This window comes from Poecilia formosa, unplaced genomic scaffold (assembly GCF_000485575.1).
Source record: "Poecilia formosa unplaced genomic scaffold, Poecilia_formosa-5.1.2 Scaffold53, whole genome shotgun sequence".
Lineage (NCBI taxonomy): Eukaryota > Metazoa > Chordata > Actinopteri > Cyprinodontiformes > Poeciliidae > Poecilia > Poecilia formosa.
Window position 1 is genome coordinate 516984 of NW_006799992.1, and position 14951 is coordinate 531934.

At 41.8% G+C, this 14951-nt stretch overlaps 1 protein-coding gene and 1 long non-coding RNA gene across 2 annotated transcripts in view; one reads left to right on the forward strand and one right to left on the reverse strand.

The window, feature by feature from the left end:
* LOC107836357 (uncharacterized) overlaps positions 1-14943 on the reverse strand; it is a 21546-nt gene extending 6603 nt beyond the window's left edge. The window contains exons 1-2 of the long non-coding RNA XR_001662242.1: positions 11985-14943; positions 8302-8307 (exon numbers count right to left, since the gene is read on the reverse strand). This is a non-coding gene — a long non-coding RNA (uncharacterized LOC107836357). The remainder of the gene's footprint in view (positions 1-8301; positions 8308-11984) is intronic.
* The window catches only part of LOC103138593 (protein tyrosine phosphatase non-receptor type 14), a 38020-nt gene that overhangs the window by 6981 nt on the left and 16088 nt on the right, over positions 1-14951 (forward strand). Inside the window, exons 2-3 of the mRNA XM_007552851.2 lie at positions 4514-4925; positions 6819-6994. Of these exons, the coding sequence (XP_007552913.1) occupies positions 4752-4925; positions 6819-6994 (350 nt within the window). The 5' untranslated portion in view covers positions 4514-4751. The remainder of the gene's footprint in view (positions 1-4513; positions 4926-6818; positions 6995-14951) is intronic.

The following is a 14951-nucleotide window of genomic DNA, read 5'->3' on the forward strand; positions in this document are numbered from 1 at the left end:
GGGGGGGGTGTGGAGAAAAAGGACTGCAAAGTGAGAAAGCAGATGCGCTTGTTAGAAGCACACTGTCTGGTCGCCTGGCTCCACCATCTGTTTGCAGCTGCTCATGCTTGCATGTCCCAGACTGTAGGGATATATGTGTCTGTGGACAACACGTGGTAGAGTGCATACTTCTGTCTTTATAACTGTGTGTGCACACACTCGCATGCATCTCCGAAGCTGTCACACTTACGCTTGCTGATACTGATTTTGGTTTATTTGAATGTTTTCTTTAAGGGCTACAATAAAATAAGCTAAAATAATATCATTAAACATGTTTTTTCTTGCCTTGTTGCTGTAAGCGGTCGTAAATTGTGTTTTTTCTTTTTTTTTTTTTTATTGGGTGAAGAGATCAAATCAAACAGTGGATGTAGGAGCAATTGCTGTAGAGTGAGTTTTTTTTTACTGTACTGAAACAAAGAGAAAATGATTATGGAGCTAACATGTTATAAAAGCCAAGGTTATTAAAAGGCTCCAAGCATTTCCAAATCTGACATGTTCCACGACATGCAGAGGTTGAATGCTTGCAAAGATAAAAGAGCACCTGTGCTATACTCTCTTTATCCTTCCTGTTATCTGCTGAATGCCTTGGTCTCGCTAGTATTTTGCAGCCTGAATGAACCAAAATCATGTTCGATATTTTGTAGAAAATATAGCTTCCTTCCAAATGGCTCTCTGCACCTTCTGCGCCTCTTCTGATTTAATCTCCAGTGTCCAGCATCAGCACCTCACTGATGCTGGCAAAAAACTCTTCTTCACTAGATAACCTGCAACCGCACTGACAAATGGTTTTGCCAGAGCACCCTAATAGAATGTGTTCTTAAAATGACACAACCTAGGCTTTAACAATGTTTTTACAATGGTTTGAGAACGTCGACTAAATCTGCCTGCAAAGGTCAGCGCTAATTGTTTCACCTTCGTTCAGAGGAACGTCTTGTTCATTTACCAGACATGACATGAAAAAACTTTTGATAAAGTTTAAATTTGAGATAAATATAAAGTCTAATTGGCTGAGGTGTCAGGAAATCAGAGTTTTTTTTTGGGAAGTGTTTCATTTTTGAGGTAAAAAAAAAAACCCCAACAACCTCAATTTGCATAACCGACCCGACCCTTCTTAAGCCACATCCTCTAAACACTGCCTGATACGCAGTCCCGACATTCGATCCAGGTCTAGTTTGGCTTCAAACTGTAAAAAGAGTGCGCCAGAGGAAGTGTAGTTATGAGCTGTGAAGCTCTCTGGCCATTTGTTTTGCTACAGCGCTCATGTGTGACCAGGGGCGAAGGGGGGGAGCGGAGGGCGGGATGAGACGGTGTTGGTATTTGAGACATAGCAGAGCGACAGAGATCAGATTGATTGAGTTACGCACGCTACACTTGCCTCCTCGGCTCTCTGTGGCCTTCGTCTAATGGATTTGGCGGTAGGTGACAAAGTGCTGTTTTGTTCCCACTATTGTGTGGGACTGAATGGGGCTGCCCTGCGCCAACAGCAGAGATAAATCAGCGGCTCTGGTTCTGAGCAGATGCTGGAGTGAATAATAAATTGCTTTTTTTTTTGTTTGTTTGTTTTAAATCAAGTGCTTTTCGGTTATGACTGCTGGGGCCTTTTCCAATCAATCATATTTGAGGCTAGTAATTTAGTCTTGCCTACAGGTATGCTATTACACTTTATGCATAATTTGTTTTGATTGCGTAATGCCACCTGGTTGGTTGTAGAGCTTATCTTTGCAAGTTTGGGTTTGTGATATCATCAGGTGGCTCTTGGGAGAAAAAAAACAAAAAAAAAAAACACCTGATTTTGTACAAAGGTGGTTAGCAGCAAAAGTTAAATCCCTGAGGGCAGAAACCTGTATCAACATTGTTTATTAGCTCATATTATAACTTCTTTTGTTGGCTGCTGACACATTAATTCTAACCCCCCTCTTACATAGTTGATGCTGCACACCTGCCAGGCCGTCTCTTCCAGAATATGGTGCATTGCCAATAAGAAATCAATTAATCAATCAATCAAATTTTATTTGTATAGCACATTTCGGCAACAATGCATTTCAAAGTGCTTTACCTCATAAAGACACAAAAATACAATATAGATCTGTTGCAAGGTTGACAGGAAAATGCAACACAATTTCTATGTTGCTGTGGGAACAGTGGTCCAGCTTCAGTTTTAATTAATTCTGTGAAAATATGAAACTTTCCGTGGAAAACTGACTTCCGTTGACCACTTTGAATTATCCGTAATGATGAGGGTCAAAAACTTCCCACAATGCATCTGTAAACTGTTATAAAAGAAAAGATCCTGTGTAATTGTGGATGGTCTCGGCGGTTTAAGCACACAGAGAGAGAAAAGAGGCGGTTTGCCCTTTGTCGTATCACTTCGGAGGGGACAAAGAGAAATGAAAAAAAAAAAAGAACACTGGTTTCACATATATTTAGACAAAGCTCACTCCCCCTTAAAAATACAAGCAAACCCTGTTCACTCAGTTTTCTCCTTCGGTTTTTGCCACACCACAAAATTACAACGTGCAAATTTCTAAGCGTATGGGGCTGTTTTTGGAAATAAACACGATGGCAGGGATTTTGCAGCAACATTCTTTCTCTTTATTTATTTATTTTTCGCATCAAGGAGTTGGTCCGATCCCAAGCTATTGTCCGTCCCTTCGTCTGCATTACCCCACCACACACACCCAAACCACTCCGCTGATTACTGGCTTAGGGTAGCACCTGTCTAGTCTTTCGGCTAACCTCCGAGGAACTTGGTGTGTGTGTGTGTGTGTGTGTGTGCGTGTGCGTGTAGGTGTGTGTGTGTGAGAGAGATCATTTGTATGTGTTTGTGGTGTGCCCTGTTCATGCATGTCTCCGTTTGTACACTGCAGTGAAAGTATGTCTCTGTATGTTTATCTACGCCTGTATAATTGTCGACAGTGATTTTGCAGATTTGTGTTCTTGGGAACCTTTTTTTTATTTTGAGACGATCTGGGAAGGTTTTACTGTAATGATGTCACTTTCCCTTAAGCCAGAGCCGGATGGGGGCGAAGGCGACCGCCGGGGTCACGATGGTCACATATCCCAAAGCTACGCTGGCTTAGCCACCAAATATAACCCATCGGTGGCTTTCTCGCGCTGTGTGTGTGTGTGTGTGTGCGTGTGTGTGTGCGCAGATGAACGCCTCCCAAAAGTGTACAAATAAGATGATAACTTGTTGTGCGCAACCTGCAGTTGGATTCAGAGATCAGGAATGTGGTGTGCTGTGGCTTCCAGAAGGGTTACTGCTGTTGCAACAGGCAAGCATGAAGCAAAGTGTGGCTCACATTGAAGCAATCAACACGGATGTTTTTTAGGTTCTCGACAGCTTTCATTCAAGCTGTGGTACATGATTTTTTAATTTTTATTTTTAATTTAATTTTTTTATTCCTTCCTGCTCACTCAGCCACATCACACACACACACACCACTCGCACTCTGCTCCTCCTTGTGGTGTATGCTTGTGTCAGGTGTGCTCTGTTTTCCCTCGTCAGGGCAGAAAGGAATCTGGGCCGGGATCCAAGCTGACTATTAGGAGGAGCGCATTGCCAGAACCCGGGACAAGAAGCAACACATCCACTCCTCCTCCTCTCTCTTTCTTTCTGCTGCTCATCTCCATCTCGCAGGGGATTCTTTTTGTGTGTGTGTGTGTGTTGAATTTTAACATCTGCTAAGTTTCTCTCGTGCATTTCTTTCTTCATCTTTCAAATATTTACTTTAGAAATTAAAATCAAGTATTTTAAAGTCGCTACGGTCACTGCCTAACCTGCTTAGCAGGGTTCTGATTAGAGTTTTAAGGACTGAAATTGCACAAATTTCCAGGTTCTGGGATTTTTCATTTAACGATTTCTATGGATTCAGTGAACAAACTCCGTGCTCATCACATCATGCTTGTTGGTATCCTGAGCAATGCCAGTTTTTGATATCAGCCATATGGGCAGTTACACAGGGTGACATTAGAAAGGGGATCACATGGCCACCGGGTAAAGAAACATAGCCAATCTGCCATTTGCACCCTGAACAAGTTTTCTATCGCTCTTATCGATGTGGCATATTTAACTAAGCTACTTGTTCTGGATGGATATTTGCAGCTGCTGACCACTGCCTCACACCACTGCCTCTGTCTATCGTCGCTGCCTGATCTGGTCTGAGGAGAGCAAAGCTGTGTCGAGCTTTAGGATAAATCCGCATGAAGCTTTTATGTTCAATGTAATACTACTTCCGCTGCTGTTGCTAGTTCTGTTTCTTTATGAGAGAAGACAAGACAGGATCACTGGAAACCATGATGTGGGAAGTTTTGATAAGAAGTTTGTTTACCGATAAGAGCCAAGGCTTATTGCTCCTTCTATCTATGTTCGGAGAGTCATAATAAGGTTCAAAGAAGTTTGGTAAAATGTGACGCATTTTTGCTATGTCGTTATTGACTTTTTTTTTTCTCTGTGTTTTCTCTGTCTTTACAGCATCTGCTCATCCTCCTCGTCCTAACTCTCCTTGTTCTCCTCCTCTCTGGACACCTTTGGGAATGGGCCAGCGCCTTGCCTGGGTGCATCTCTCTGCCCGGTGGTGTAGCCGGCGTCGCGCGAGAGTGAGGAGAGCGACGGGCAGGTCATAGAGCCTTCCCTCTCCTCTCCGTCACTCGCTTTGCCCTCGGGTGACTTTTGGCCTTTGACTGAGCCGCGACCCCCGCCTTGACCCGCCATGCCCTTCGGGCTGAAGCTGCGGCGCACACGGCGCTACAACGTCCTGAGCAAGAACTACTTTGTGACAAGAATCCGGCTGCTGGACAACAATGTGATTGAATGCACCCTGTCGGTGGAGAGTACGGGACAGGAATGTCTGGAGGCAGTGGCACAGAGGCTGGAGCTGCGGGAGGTCAGTGCCTTACTTTCTGACGCTGCATAAAAACACAAAATAATAGGTCAGAATGTAATCTGTGCAATCTACTGGGGCTTAATTGAAGTCCTACATAATGTGGCATTAGTTAGAGACAGTATTGGCTTATTGTCTTTGCTTGTGTGATTGTCACACTTTGCTCCTGACACCCAGCGTGTGTCTCCTTGCCCTCCTCTGTCTCTGTTGTTTGTCTCTAACGAAGCATGGCTACCTCCATCCTCTTGTCAGGACGCAAGAAAGAAAGGGTGCTCATCACCTCGTCACAATTAACCTCTCCTTTGCCTTTGTGTGCTCCTCTCTTGCTCCTCCTCTGTAGTTCTCGGTTTTAAACCCTCATCGTTTCTGTCCTGGGTTTTATGCTTTCCTCATCTATACTGTGTCAGAAGTTTTCAAATCTTTTGAAATGTGCTTCGATACACGGAGTTAAGCATTTTTACGATTAGAAACCTGGAAAGTTCGTCCTTCACTTGTGTTCAGTCCAATTTACTTAAAATCCCCAAAATAAAACCCAGTGCAGATTAGTGAATCTATCCAATGACTGGTTTATCATTGTGTAATTTTATTTTTGTTATAATTATAGATGTTTAGGACTCAGAGGTTTGTTTGATGAGCTGCGCAGTCGACATCTTCAAACAAACATTTACAACGTTGCTACAGCAAGAAACTGCTCGGATGCAATCTTTTGTTAGAGAGTGATTTTACTGTATGACGCCAACATTAAATGCTTAACTTTAGTGGCTGAAATGCTAAAACTCTGAAAATGTAATGCTGCAAGCTAAGGAAGATATTTAGAAAATTGTGGGTTAATGGCAATTTATATTATTGTAATATTCAGCAACAGTATCACAATTACATGTCCTCCTGATATCATGCTGTTAAAAACAAAAAAAGAAAAATGAATAATTAACAATTGTACTATAAAGACCAAGGAACACGCCAGACTGCCCGGGGATGAAACTTAAAGTGACGCGCTACATGTGGCATGGCACCCTGAACGCACCGTCTGTATAGCGACACGGTAGTGGCAGAATCATGCTATGTGCGGATGTGCGTTTGCCTGAAGAATGATGGAAACTGATGAATGTGTGTGTTTGAGTGAGTCTCTGAGGTGTGGCGTAATAATGCACACTCACACAGTGTTGTAGTATTTGCCAGGTGTCAGCGATGCTATGAATAAAGGGGTGTAACACCACAACTTTAGCAGCCATCTGCCTCCTTTGTGCACTTCATCTCAGGATGTTGCGTGGGTTTGTCGCTTCATCTCTTACCGTCAGTATACATAAGAGTGACTTTGTTATGCGAGCACTGTATGCGGCAGCTGATGCCTCCAGCTGGAGCAATTTTATTAAAGGAAGGTTAAGTAACACAGAGGAAACAGATGTGTTTATCTCTCTGTGGCACCGGTGAATTAACAGGTGACAACACACACACACACACACACACATACATAAATGTCAACGCTTCTCTGTAAATGATACGCAGAAATGTTATTTTAAAGCTAGTGGGGGAAAAAAAGTTTAAAATTAGCAATACGGGTCAGGTCGATTGTTTTATAAGCGACGCGAACAATAATATCTAACGCTCATGAGTTGTTGGAGTTAAAACAAAGTAGATGTAAAATGAAGGATAAATGTTTATAGTTTTCAATGCTCGATCAGCAGTGTTGGTTTTAAATCCCATAACAAAAATATTTCTCTCCCAGCTTGAAATGGATAAAATATTTGTATTGTATTTGTATTGACAATACATTTTAGCGAGTAAGGCCCGTGTAATTTCTTGTGAACTCCAAGAGACGGCTGATTGGTTAACTCACAGACACGACATTTTATTCCACCTCACGACCTTCTATTCTTTTCTCTTTTCGGTTTGCAGACCCATTACTTCGGACTGTGGTTCCAAGGAAAGACCCAGACACCAGCGCAGCGCTGGGTGGAACTCGAGAAACCCCTCAAGAAACAGCTGGACAAGTTTGGCAATGAGCCTCAGCTGTTTTTCGGAGTCATGTTCTACGTTCCCAATGTTTCCCGTCTGGAACAAGAAGCCACCAGGTAAGAAGTCTTAAATAAATCTCTGGTTTATGGGCAAAGAGAGTGTGACTTTCAATGAGGCTGTTTGGCGTACAATGGGGGGGCAGATGGTTCAAATGTTGAAAGTTTACATTTTGTAATTTTGTTGTTTGTTATTGTGGGTTAAAACATCTGCAGCTGTGTGAGGAATATGTGGCAGCGTGTTCCTGATCACATTTCCAGCTTCTTGCAAAAGTATTAAAATCCTCTGTGGTAACTCTTTGAGTTTTAATTCAACAAATAGTTTTTTTTTTTAATTCAGTCATTTAAATAATTGCTAACATATTTTTATAGATATTTTAGCAAGTTGATAAAATGAGGTGTTTCTTATACTGAGCAGCTTTATTCTTTGAATTTGCTATATTTTCTGATCGATAGCAAGAGCACAGAACAAAAATAGCTTCAACATGGTCAATCATTGCCATTATTTCCTCTTGCCACCGCGTGTAGTCTGGGAGTGTGTTAGCAGGGTTGTGAATGAACATGTTAGGTAGCTGCGAAGAGTGCATGCGGGGGTCAATGTGCAGCGGACAGTCTGGCACGTCAGACTGATTTACGCAGAAAAAACACACGGCGGCTCGCACTCTGCGGCTCTTCCTCGCGGAGAGCCGATGAATTTGTGGCTTCTGCCCCACTGGATGTGGGATAGGTCGGTGGCAGGTCGCAGCTTGACGGCTTGACACAAGAGAGAATTCGAAGGTGTGTGTCTGTTTATTAGCCATTTCTTGCGCTGAATGTCCTCGGTTTTTCTAGAAAGGCAGGATGGGACATGAACTGATGTGGCTTCAGTGGAAGAAGGAGCTGTTTTTGAGCAACTTGTGCTTGAGACAGTGGAAAGCGGGTGTTTACACTCGTGTTACACAGAAACCAGGAGTTAGTCGGGTTAAAGGGTGGTATTCCAGGAATCCCCTGTAGGGTTTTATGATGTGTGTGCATAGGGGTTAAAGGGGTTGGCGGAGGTTATGATGAGGGCTTGAGGACAATTTAGGAAACAATAGTTTCTCTCTTTTTTTTTAAGCCCACCCTCTTTTTGTTGCCAACCCTGAACATGGTGTCACCTTTACTTCTCTTTGAGAGCAGAACTCCCCACGTTGAGCGCCAATAGCTCTCAGTCATTTTCTCAGTGTCCCTTCATCGTCCTTCGTGTTCCTCCCCCCTCTTTTTCTTCTTCTATTTGTCAGGAATGCTGGCACAGCCGTCCAGCGTAGGAGGCGGACCACACATTCCTCACAGCAGAAGTGCCGGGGATAAAAGGGGGAGGGGACGTCTGGTTTACTAAAAACACACACACTCCTCTCACACTGCCCTAAGAAGCCAGCTGCAGCCCTGTCAGAGGCGTTAGCTATAGTGCAGCGCAGCGTAAGATCGTACATGCTCCCTGGGAGTTTAAAATTGAGAATGATAACCATTTTCAAGAAATTTGAAAAGTTTTAGAGCAATTAACCTGTTTTTATGCATCTGCAGATTTTGTTTTTGCAGAATTCACGAGACCGAACACCGTCTTCTCTAAAAGTACAATTCTTTCAGATAGCTTGCAATTTGAAGATTGACTTTAAATTGCAAATTCCCTGAAATAGATACCTGGTTCAGGGAAAGGGGAGGGTAGACTTTTAGCTAAATGAGTGACACAGGCACAAGTGGAGACAGAGAGAGTACAAGTTTGGCTGCAAATTTTGGCTTTAGACGGTGAGAATTGTATGTTCTTGTGTTTTTCGGGATTTATGGTCTACTTTATTAAATAACCGCTGACAAAACAGAAAAAACATTCTTTAAACTTTAATAGTGAATCACACACAGGAAAAAAAAAATCAAAACCATTTTGCTTAAAAAAGGCAAAGCGTTGAGTGTCTTTGTGTAAATTTGCTGAGTGTAATGTGACTTGTTTTGATGTGGTCAGGTCTTTGAAGTGCAGGATTTGACTGATATGTAACCTGAAACTGGATCTCACTCTCTTCCTGTCTCCATGCAGCTGCACAAATGAACCACAGCACTGTTTAAATCTCTGCAAGCGTTTTTTTTTAAACATGAACTTGAATTCTGTGCTGCCTGCGTGTAGCTGTAGTTTAACAGAATGTTGGTTTACAGTTAGTTTACAGTTCACTTCGAATACATTATTTTGTATTTTTCTTCCATTCTTTGTTTTTTTTTTTTTAATTAGCAAACTGGATTTCTGCCATGATGTCCTAACAATAATTTTTACTCTCCCGGTAGTTTGTAGTTAACAGCAAAAATGTACTTTATATTTGCACTGGTCGAAAAGCAACAGCTCAAGCAGGAAAGGTAACAATCCCGGTCATACCGTTTTGTTTTTGCAACCTTCATCATTTCTACTTTTTTCAAACATTCATTTCCACCATGCAAGCTGATTGGATGAGTATTTCGATGTGTTTTTAAAATAAATTTACGCCCACCTCAACAATTACTGTCACTCCTGGTAAAGATGTTGAAAACTCATTCAAACAAACAAGTTTTACGTTGCCTCTAGTCTAATTTAAATGAGAAAAAAAATCTGAGAACATTTATTTTCTTAGATAAAAGTCTTTGAATAGTTAAGAAAATCACTGGTGTCACAACTGCGTACATCTCTATCTGTTCCAAGACTGAAAATTTAACTGATGCAAGTTTTCAGTTTATATTTTACTGTTTAAGCAGGGAACATTTCTAGGAACCTTTAATTATTAATCCACTACTTCTTGCTTCACTGGGGTATGGATATGATGAGACACAGGTCCATTGGCAAAAGTTAAGAAAAAAAAAAAAGATTTTTTACACAGTGTCATACAGCAAACTGCTCAGTGAGAAATGGTGTCCACATGAAACTGTTTTGTATAAGACACCAAACTGATAAGGTCAAGCGTTGACTGCCACTTTTATGCCACATTGACAGGTGTCAATGGCAAGGTGCTCAAATTTTGGTATTATCCATTCATATTATGGAAAGTGAAGGAATTTGTCACAAGAAATGTAGGCAGTCAGCACATTATGAAATCTCAGCTATCCGTAGACAGAGTGTGCAGAGTCTGAGTGGCTCGCAGAATACGCAAGGCACGTCGGAGTACGTGGGAGCTTTTAGTTTAGTGTTATTGTGTTTTTTTTTGCTCGTTGTCAGGAAGCAAATCGTCTTTCAAATGAATATCCGCTCCACATTGATCCGGTGTTCAGTTTTAAGGTCCTGAAATACAAGAACTCACTGAAGACGTGAAGAAGTGTTCAAAGAATCGAAAACCTTATAGAAGCAAATTTAGATTACAGGAAAGGAGCCAGTTGGTTTATAGCAACTATTTTGTTTGAAAGAAGAGGAAAGCTATTTCCTGATTTCAGTGATGCTGTAGTTTAATATTTGGTCACCTCTGTTGTTTCTGCCGACACAATCAGTATCCCTGTCCGGACCATTTTTTTGTGTCTGGCACATACAAAAAGTAAAAAAAAAACAACAACAAAAAAAATTCTATTTATCCCGGCTTCAAAGGCTACAATAAAAAAAATACCAGAAACTTTTGTTGTAATAGAAAATCAGTTCTCCTCTGTCGAAAGATTAACAGCTTTATTCCTTAATACTCCGACACATTTTACGACCAGGTTTGCAATTAGATATGTTGAGGGTCTTTTCTCAGAAGATCTCTTTCAGAGAGCAGGTCGCAGCCGGTGTGTGGTCCAAACCTTCTGTTCCCCCATGTGAAGGGGAGGAAAAACGTCTCACAGAGAGTGAAGACCGTAAACGAGAGTTGTTGACCGGAGCGAGGCCAGCTGGCCCCAGTGGCCCCCGAGGCCACCATCAGCAGCAGCCTTGAAATTGAAGCTTTGTTCAGCTAGTTTTCACCAACACACGCACACACGGTTACACGCGCACACACACACAAGCAGCAGCTGTACTCTGTTGCGCCTCTTGCTGATTCAACACATTTCAAAGTGAAATTCTCCTGCCACCCACACAAACCCTCACAGGGCTGAGGGGTGCTGAGGGTGATACCCATGCAGAGGTGGAGGGAGTGAAGGAGCGGGGCGGGGGGACGTTCCGGGGGATCTCAACCATATGTACACACATACTGACATCCAGTCTTGCATGCACACATGCTTACAGGATTGTTGTCCAAGCCACTCGGACATCTGGTTGCATGTCTTTTACTAGCGGGGCTTGGACATGCGTGGGTGTATAAAAGGCTCTTTGTGCCTGCTACTGCGCCTGGACGTCCAGCAGAATATTCTGCTTTGAGGAAGAAACTCCAAGAGAGAAAGCTCTACCTCATGTATAAGTGTGTAGATTCACCAGCTGTTAGAGCAGCATTAAGTCATTCTGACATACCTGTTTGAGATTCCAAAAGGGACTTCCTTGTGAACGAACGTGTGCAGTAATGTTTCTGTGTGTGTTTGGGCCATTTAGGCAAATACTAATGACCCGTATGAGTTTACTCCTCAATTGTCAGACGATTCTCTTTGTGCCATTCTGCTCCTAGACTGAATCAAATTTAGGTGTCTGCTTCGAGTTTTTTTAGTGGGTTGTTGGTCCTTTGTTTGAAATAGTGAGGGGTTAAAATATTTTGCCACAACACGATCCCCCTGAAGAATCCAATAACCCATCTCTTTTTGCCCATCATGTACCAGTAGACGTATGTAAAAGAAACTAGATTTAGCCTGTGTTGATTTTGGCCATATGTTTTGGGTTGTTTTCTCACAAGCAGATTATTTATTTTTTTTTAAATTCCTGGCATTTTGAAGGTGTTCAGGCCCAGAGCATCCTGATCTATTCTTAGCAGTGGGCATGACGTGCTTTTTTCCCCCCACATATTTATCCTTTCCTTTATGACAGGCTGACCTAGAGTGTTGCCAAAAGGTTCAGCCTTCTCATCTGTCCAGAGCACAAAGTTCCAATTAAAGTCCCAACAACGCCTTCCAAACTCCACAGATTTATCTGTCGAATGGCAGAGCAGAAAAGGTTTCTCCAGGAAACCTGGGAGGTTGTTATGCTATTTACAGTTTTAACCCCAAGATCATTATTGTTTTCCATTATGCTGTAAAAAGAGCTCAAGTTTAAGTGCTTCCAGTTGCTTAAACTACTTAATTTTTGAGCTGTAGTCGCGTTCAAAGGGAGTTGCTGTTTTCTTGTTGCCATTTCCTGACATGTTCTATTGTCTTGTCTATTTGAAGAGGGGCTAAAGGAACTAGTAGTTTTTCCCAAGTCCCGGTCAAGTTCAAAGTCTTTGAGTGGCAAGTTCAGGCCAAGTTTTTAGTCTTTCAAAGAGCTTAAGACTTTGGTCTGATCAGTTCTAACCTTCACTAATGGCTGAATTTGTGTTTAGGATTTTTTTTTTTTTTTTTACTGTCACCTCAATGACTCTGTTAATTATAATTGTTTCTTTAGATTATAAAATGATCTGAGATAACAATCTTAATTTTTACCTTCTGGTAAAAAGGTGATAGCACTCTTATTTTTTTTTTTTTCCTTTGGACGCTCCATTTGGAACCTTTGTTGTTTTTTTGTTGTTTTTTAACCACATCTTTACTTTCACAGCTATTTCAATAGCTTGTCATCTAATTCATCTGGCCTCAACCATGAGTAAACACTATCATGTTGTTTCCCATCCAACCTCAGAAAAGAACCGACCGCTGCCGACTTTAACGTCCCCCGAGCGCCGCACCGAGACTGCAGGGAAAACATGGAGGGGTTTTGAAAAACAAAATCCACAATCGTTGGAAAGGTTTTGTGTTCTGAAAGGCTCCTCCCCCTTCCTGACCACATCAGGCCCCGCCCCCCTCCGTTTGCTCCAGCCTCCTCTGTGGTTGGGGTTGGCTTAATTAGAGGGTTGCCACGGGAACAGAATGGCATCTTAGCCAACGGGGTGTAATGACAGGGTGAGGGGAGGAGGGCGGGGTCAGATTATAGGTCTGTGAGTATGCCTAGAGGAGCTTGAAAAAGAAAAGAAACACAAAGAAACAGCAGAGAGGATGTGACAGTTTATGAACTCTGAGCGATGCGAGGTGGGAAATGAAAAGTTTTACAAATTAAAAAAAAAAAAAAAATCCTGGATTTCGTGTATTTTTGGTCATGTGAGGGAGTGACCAAACATGCGACTGTGTGGTTTCTAAATCACCTTGGTCGCTCTCTGTGTATTAACTTGTGTCTGACCATGTGTCGGAGAAGGTGGCTCACAGCCCACATCAGGAAGACGCAGCCTGTGTGCCATGACAGCACAATGGGAAACACTGTGGGAGTTTTCACGCAGCTGAGCCGGGTCGCCCCAACGGTCCTTCCTGTCCTCCTGTGTGGCCACTTTCATTCTTCAAAACACAAACCTCCAGCAGGATGGTGGCTAAAAGTGGACAGAAAGCAGCTTGGAGCTTTAGGAGTTTTATTTATTCCAGCCCTTAGGGGCTCTTTTTCCCTCTCTCTCTCTCTTTCTTATGATGAATTTCACCACATTTTCTGATAGCAGAGTGTGGCTTTAGCAGTCCGAGCTCTGTCATTTTATTGGTTTACACTTGATGAAACCACCGCCGTCCAAAACCACAGTGAAACCTGTCATAGTTTGCCTTAGAGAGCAACTTCAAGTTTCCTCTCTTGCGTTGTGCTAAAGATTTGTCTCAGTTCAACATGCTCTGTGTTCCACGAACAATTACAGAGCTACAAAATCATTTAGTTTAGCTTCCACTTGGCATTCCACTAGAGTCAAAAATGAGTCAGTGGTATTTCAAACACTGACTCACTTCTGCAGCAGGCCTCTTTGGCTTTGTTCAGGAGAGCCAGAATAGTCTTGACGCACACTTTCTGTCGCACCGACCAGAAACAGAAGAATACGTCTTCTGTGTGTGTGTGCTGTCCGCATGTTTGCAATCCTTCCATCAGTAAAACACAAGCTCCGTTCTGATTCTGTGGATAAATGTGTCGCGCTTCAAGCCATCAGAGTTTCCAGCATGGGACTTTTATAGGTTGGTGTTCAGAGACTGCGGCTTGGTGAAAAATCTAACATTAACTCCCAACAAAGTCTGGAGGGTTTCTGAGAGTTAATAAGTCACCACCCACCTACTCGGATTTATTTTACCCGCAGTTTTTTTTCTTTTAAAGCTACTACCGATTCCAAGGCTGCTGTTCATTAACTTCATAGCGCTTCCGGTTTAAACAAACAGGCTTTGGCAAACTAAACATTTATTAACGAGGACTTGCCCGGTTGAAAGTAGCATAACCTACATCATCAACCTACATCAGTGGCGTAAAGAAGTTGGGTTTGTTAGTTTACACAAATAGAGGGAATTGTCTACAATTCACATGCTGTGTTTTTAAAAAAATTGTAACCGTTGCAGAACTTTGATTTGATGTGGCTTTAGTTTTGAATAATTTTAGCTTGACTTTGTGCAGAAAAAAAAAACAATACAATTATTCTCTTTATGTTTGGCAAATGGAATAAAAGTTTCATAAATCTGCAACTGTGCTATTAGAAAACCCTGCTCACAGCTCAGTGTAGTATATCCACACCGTAGCTACTTCACAACATAATTGTGAAGTAGCTAATCATTGTCCTGCACTCACACAATCCGTAAATATTACCCTTATACAGTCTGCCATACACTATCACTGTTTTTTTTTTAATCTGCTACCATAAAAACTGTCCGAAATATGTTAATGGTCATATGATGTCATTCATCAACTCACAAAATACTTCTTCTGTTTTCAAAATAAGAGTCAAATTTCTCAAGTACTATTTAGAATGCCTTTAGTCAAGAATACTTCACTAATCCCAAATGGAACGTAGATAGTAGCTCGTAATATTAGTATTCACTTATGGGCTGTGAATGAGACTTTTTCTTACCTGTTTTTGACAGTTGATGATTTTAAGAAATTTACTTTTACTCACACTTTATAGTAAGTTTCGTAGTGAATTTACTGTAATCTAGCCAATTTTTTTAAAAGCTGTTTTGGTTGGATTGGTGAAAAATAATCTGTCAA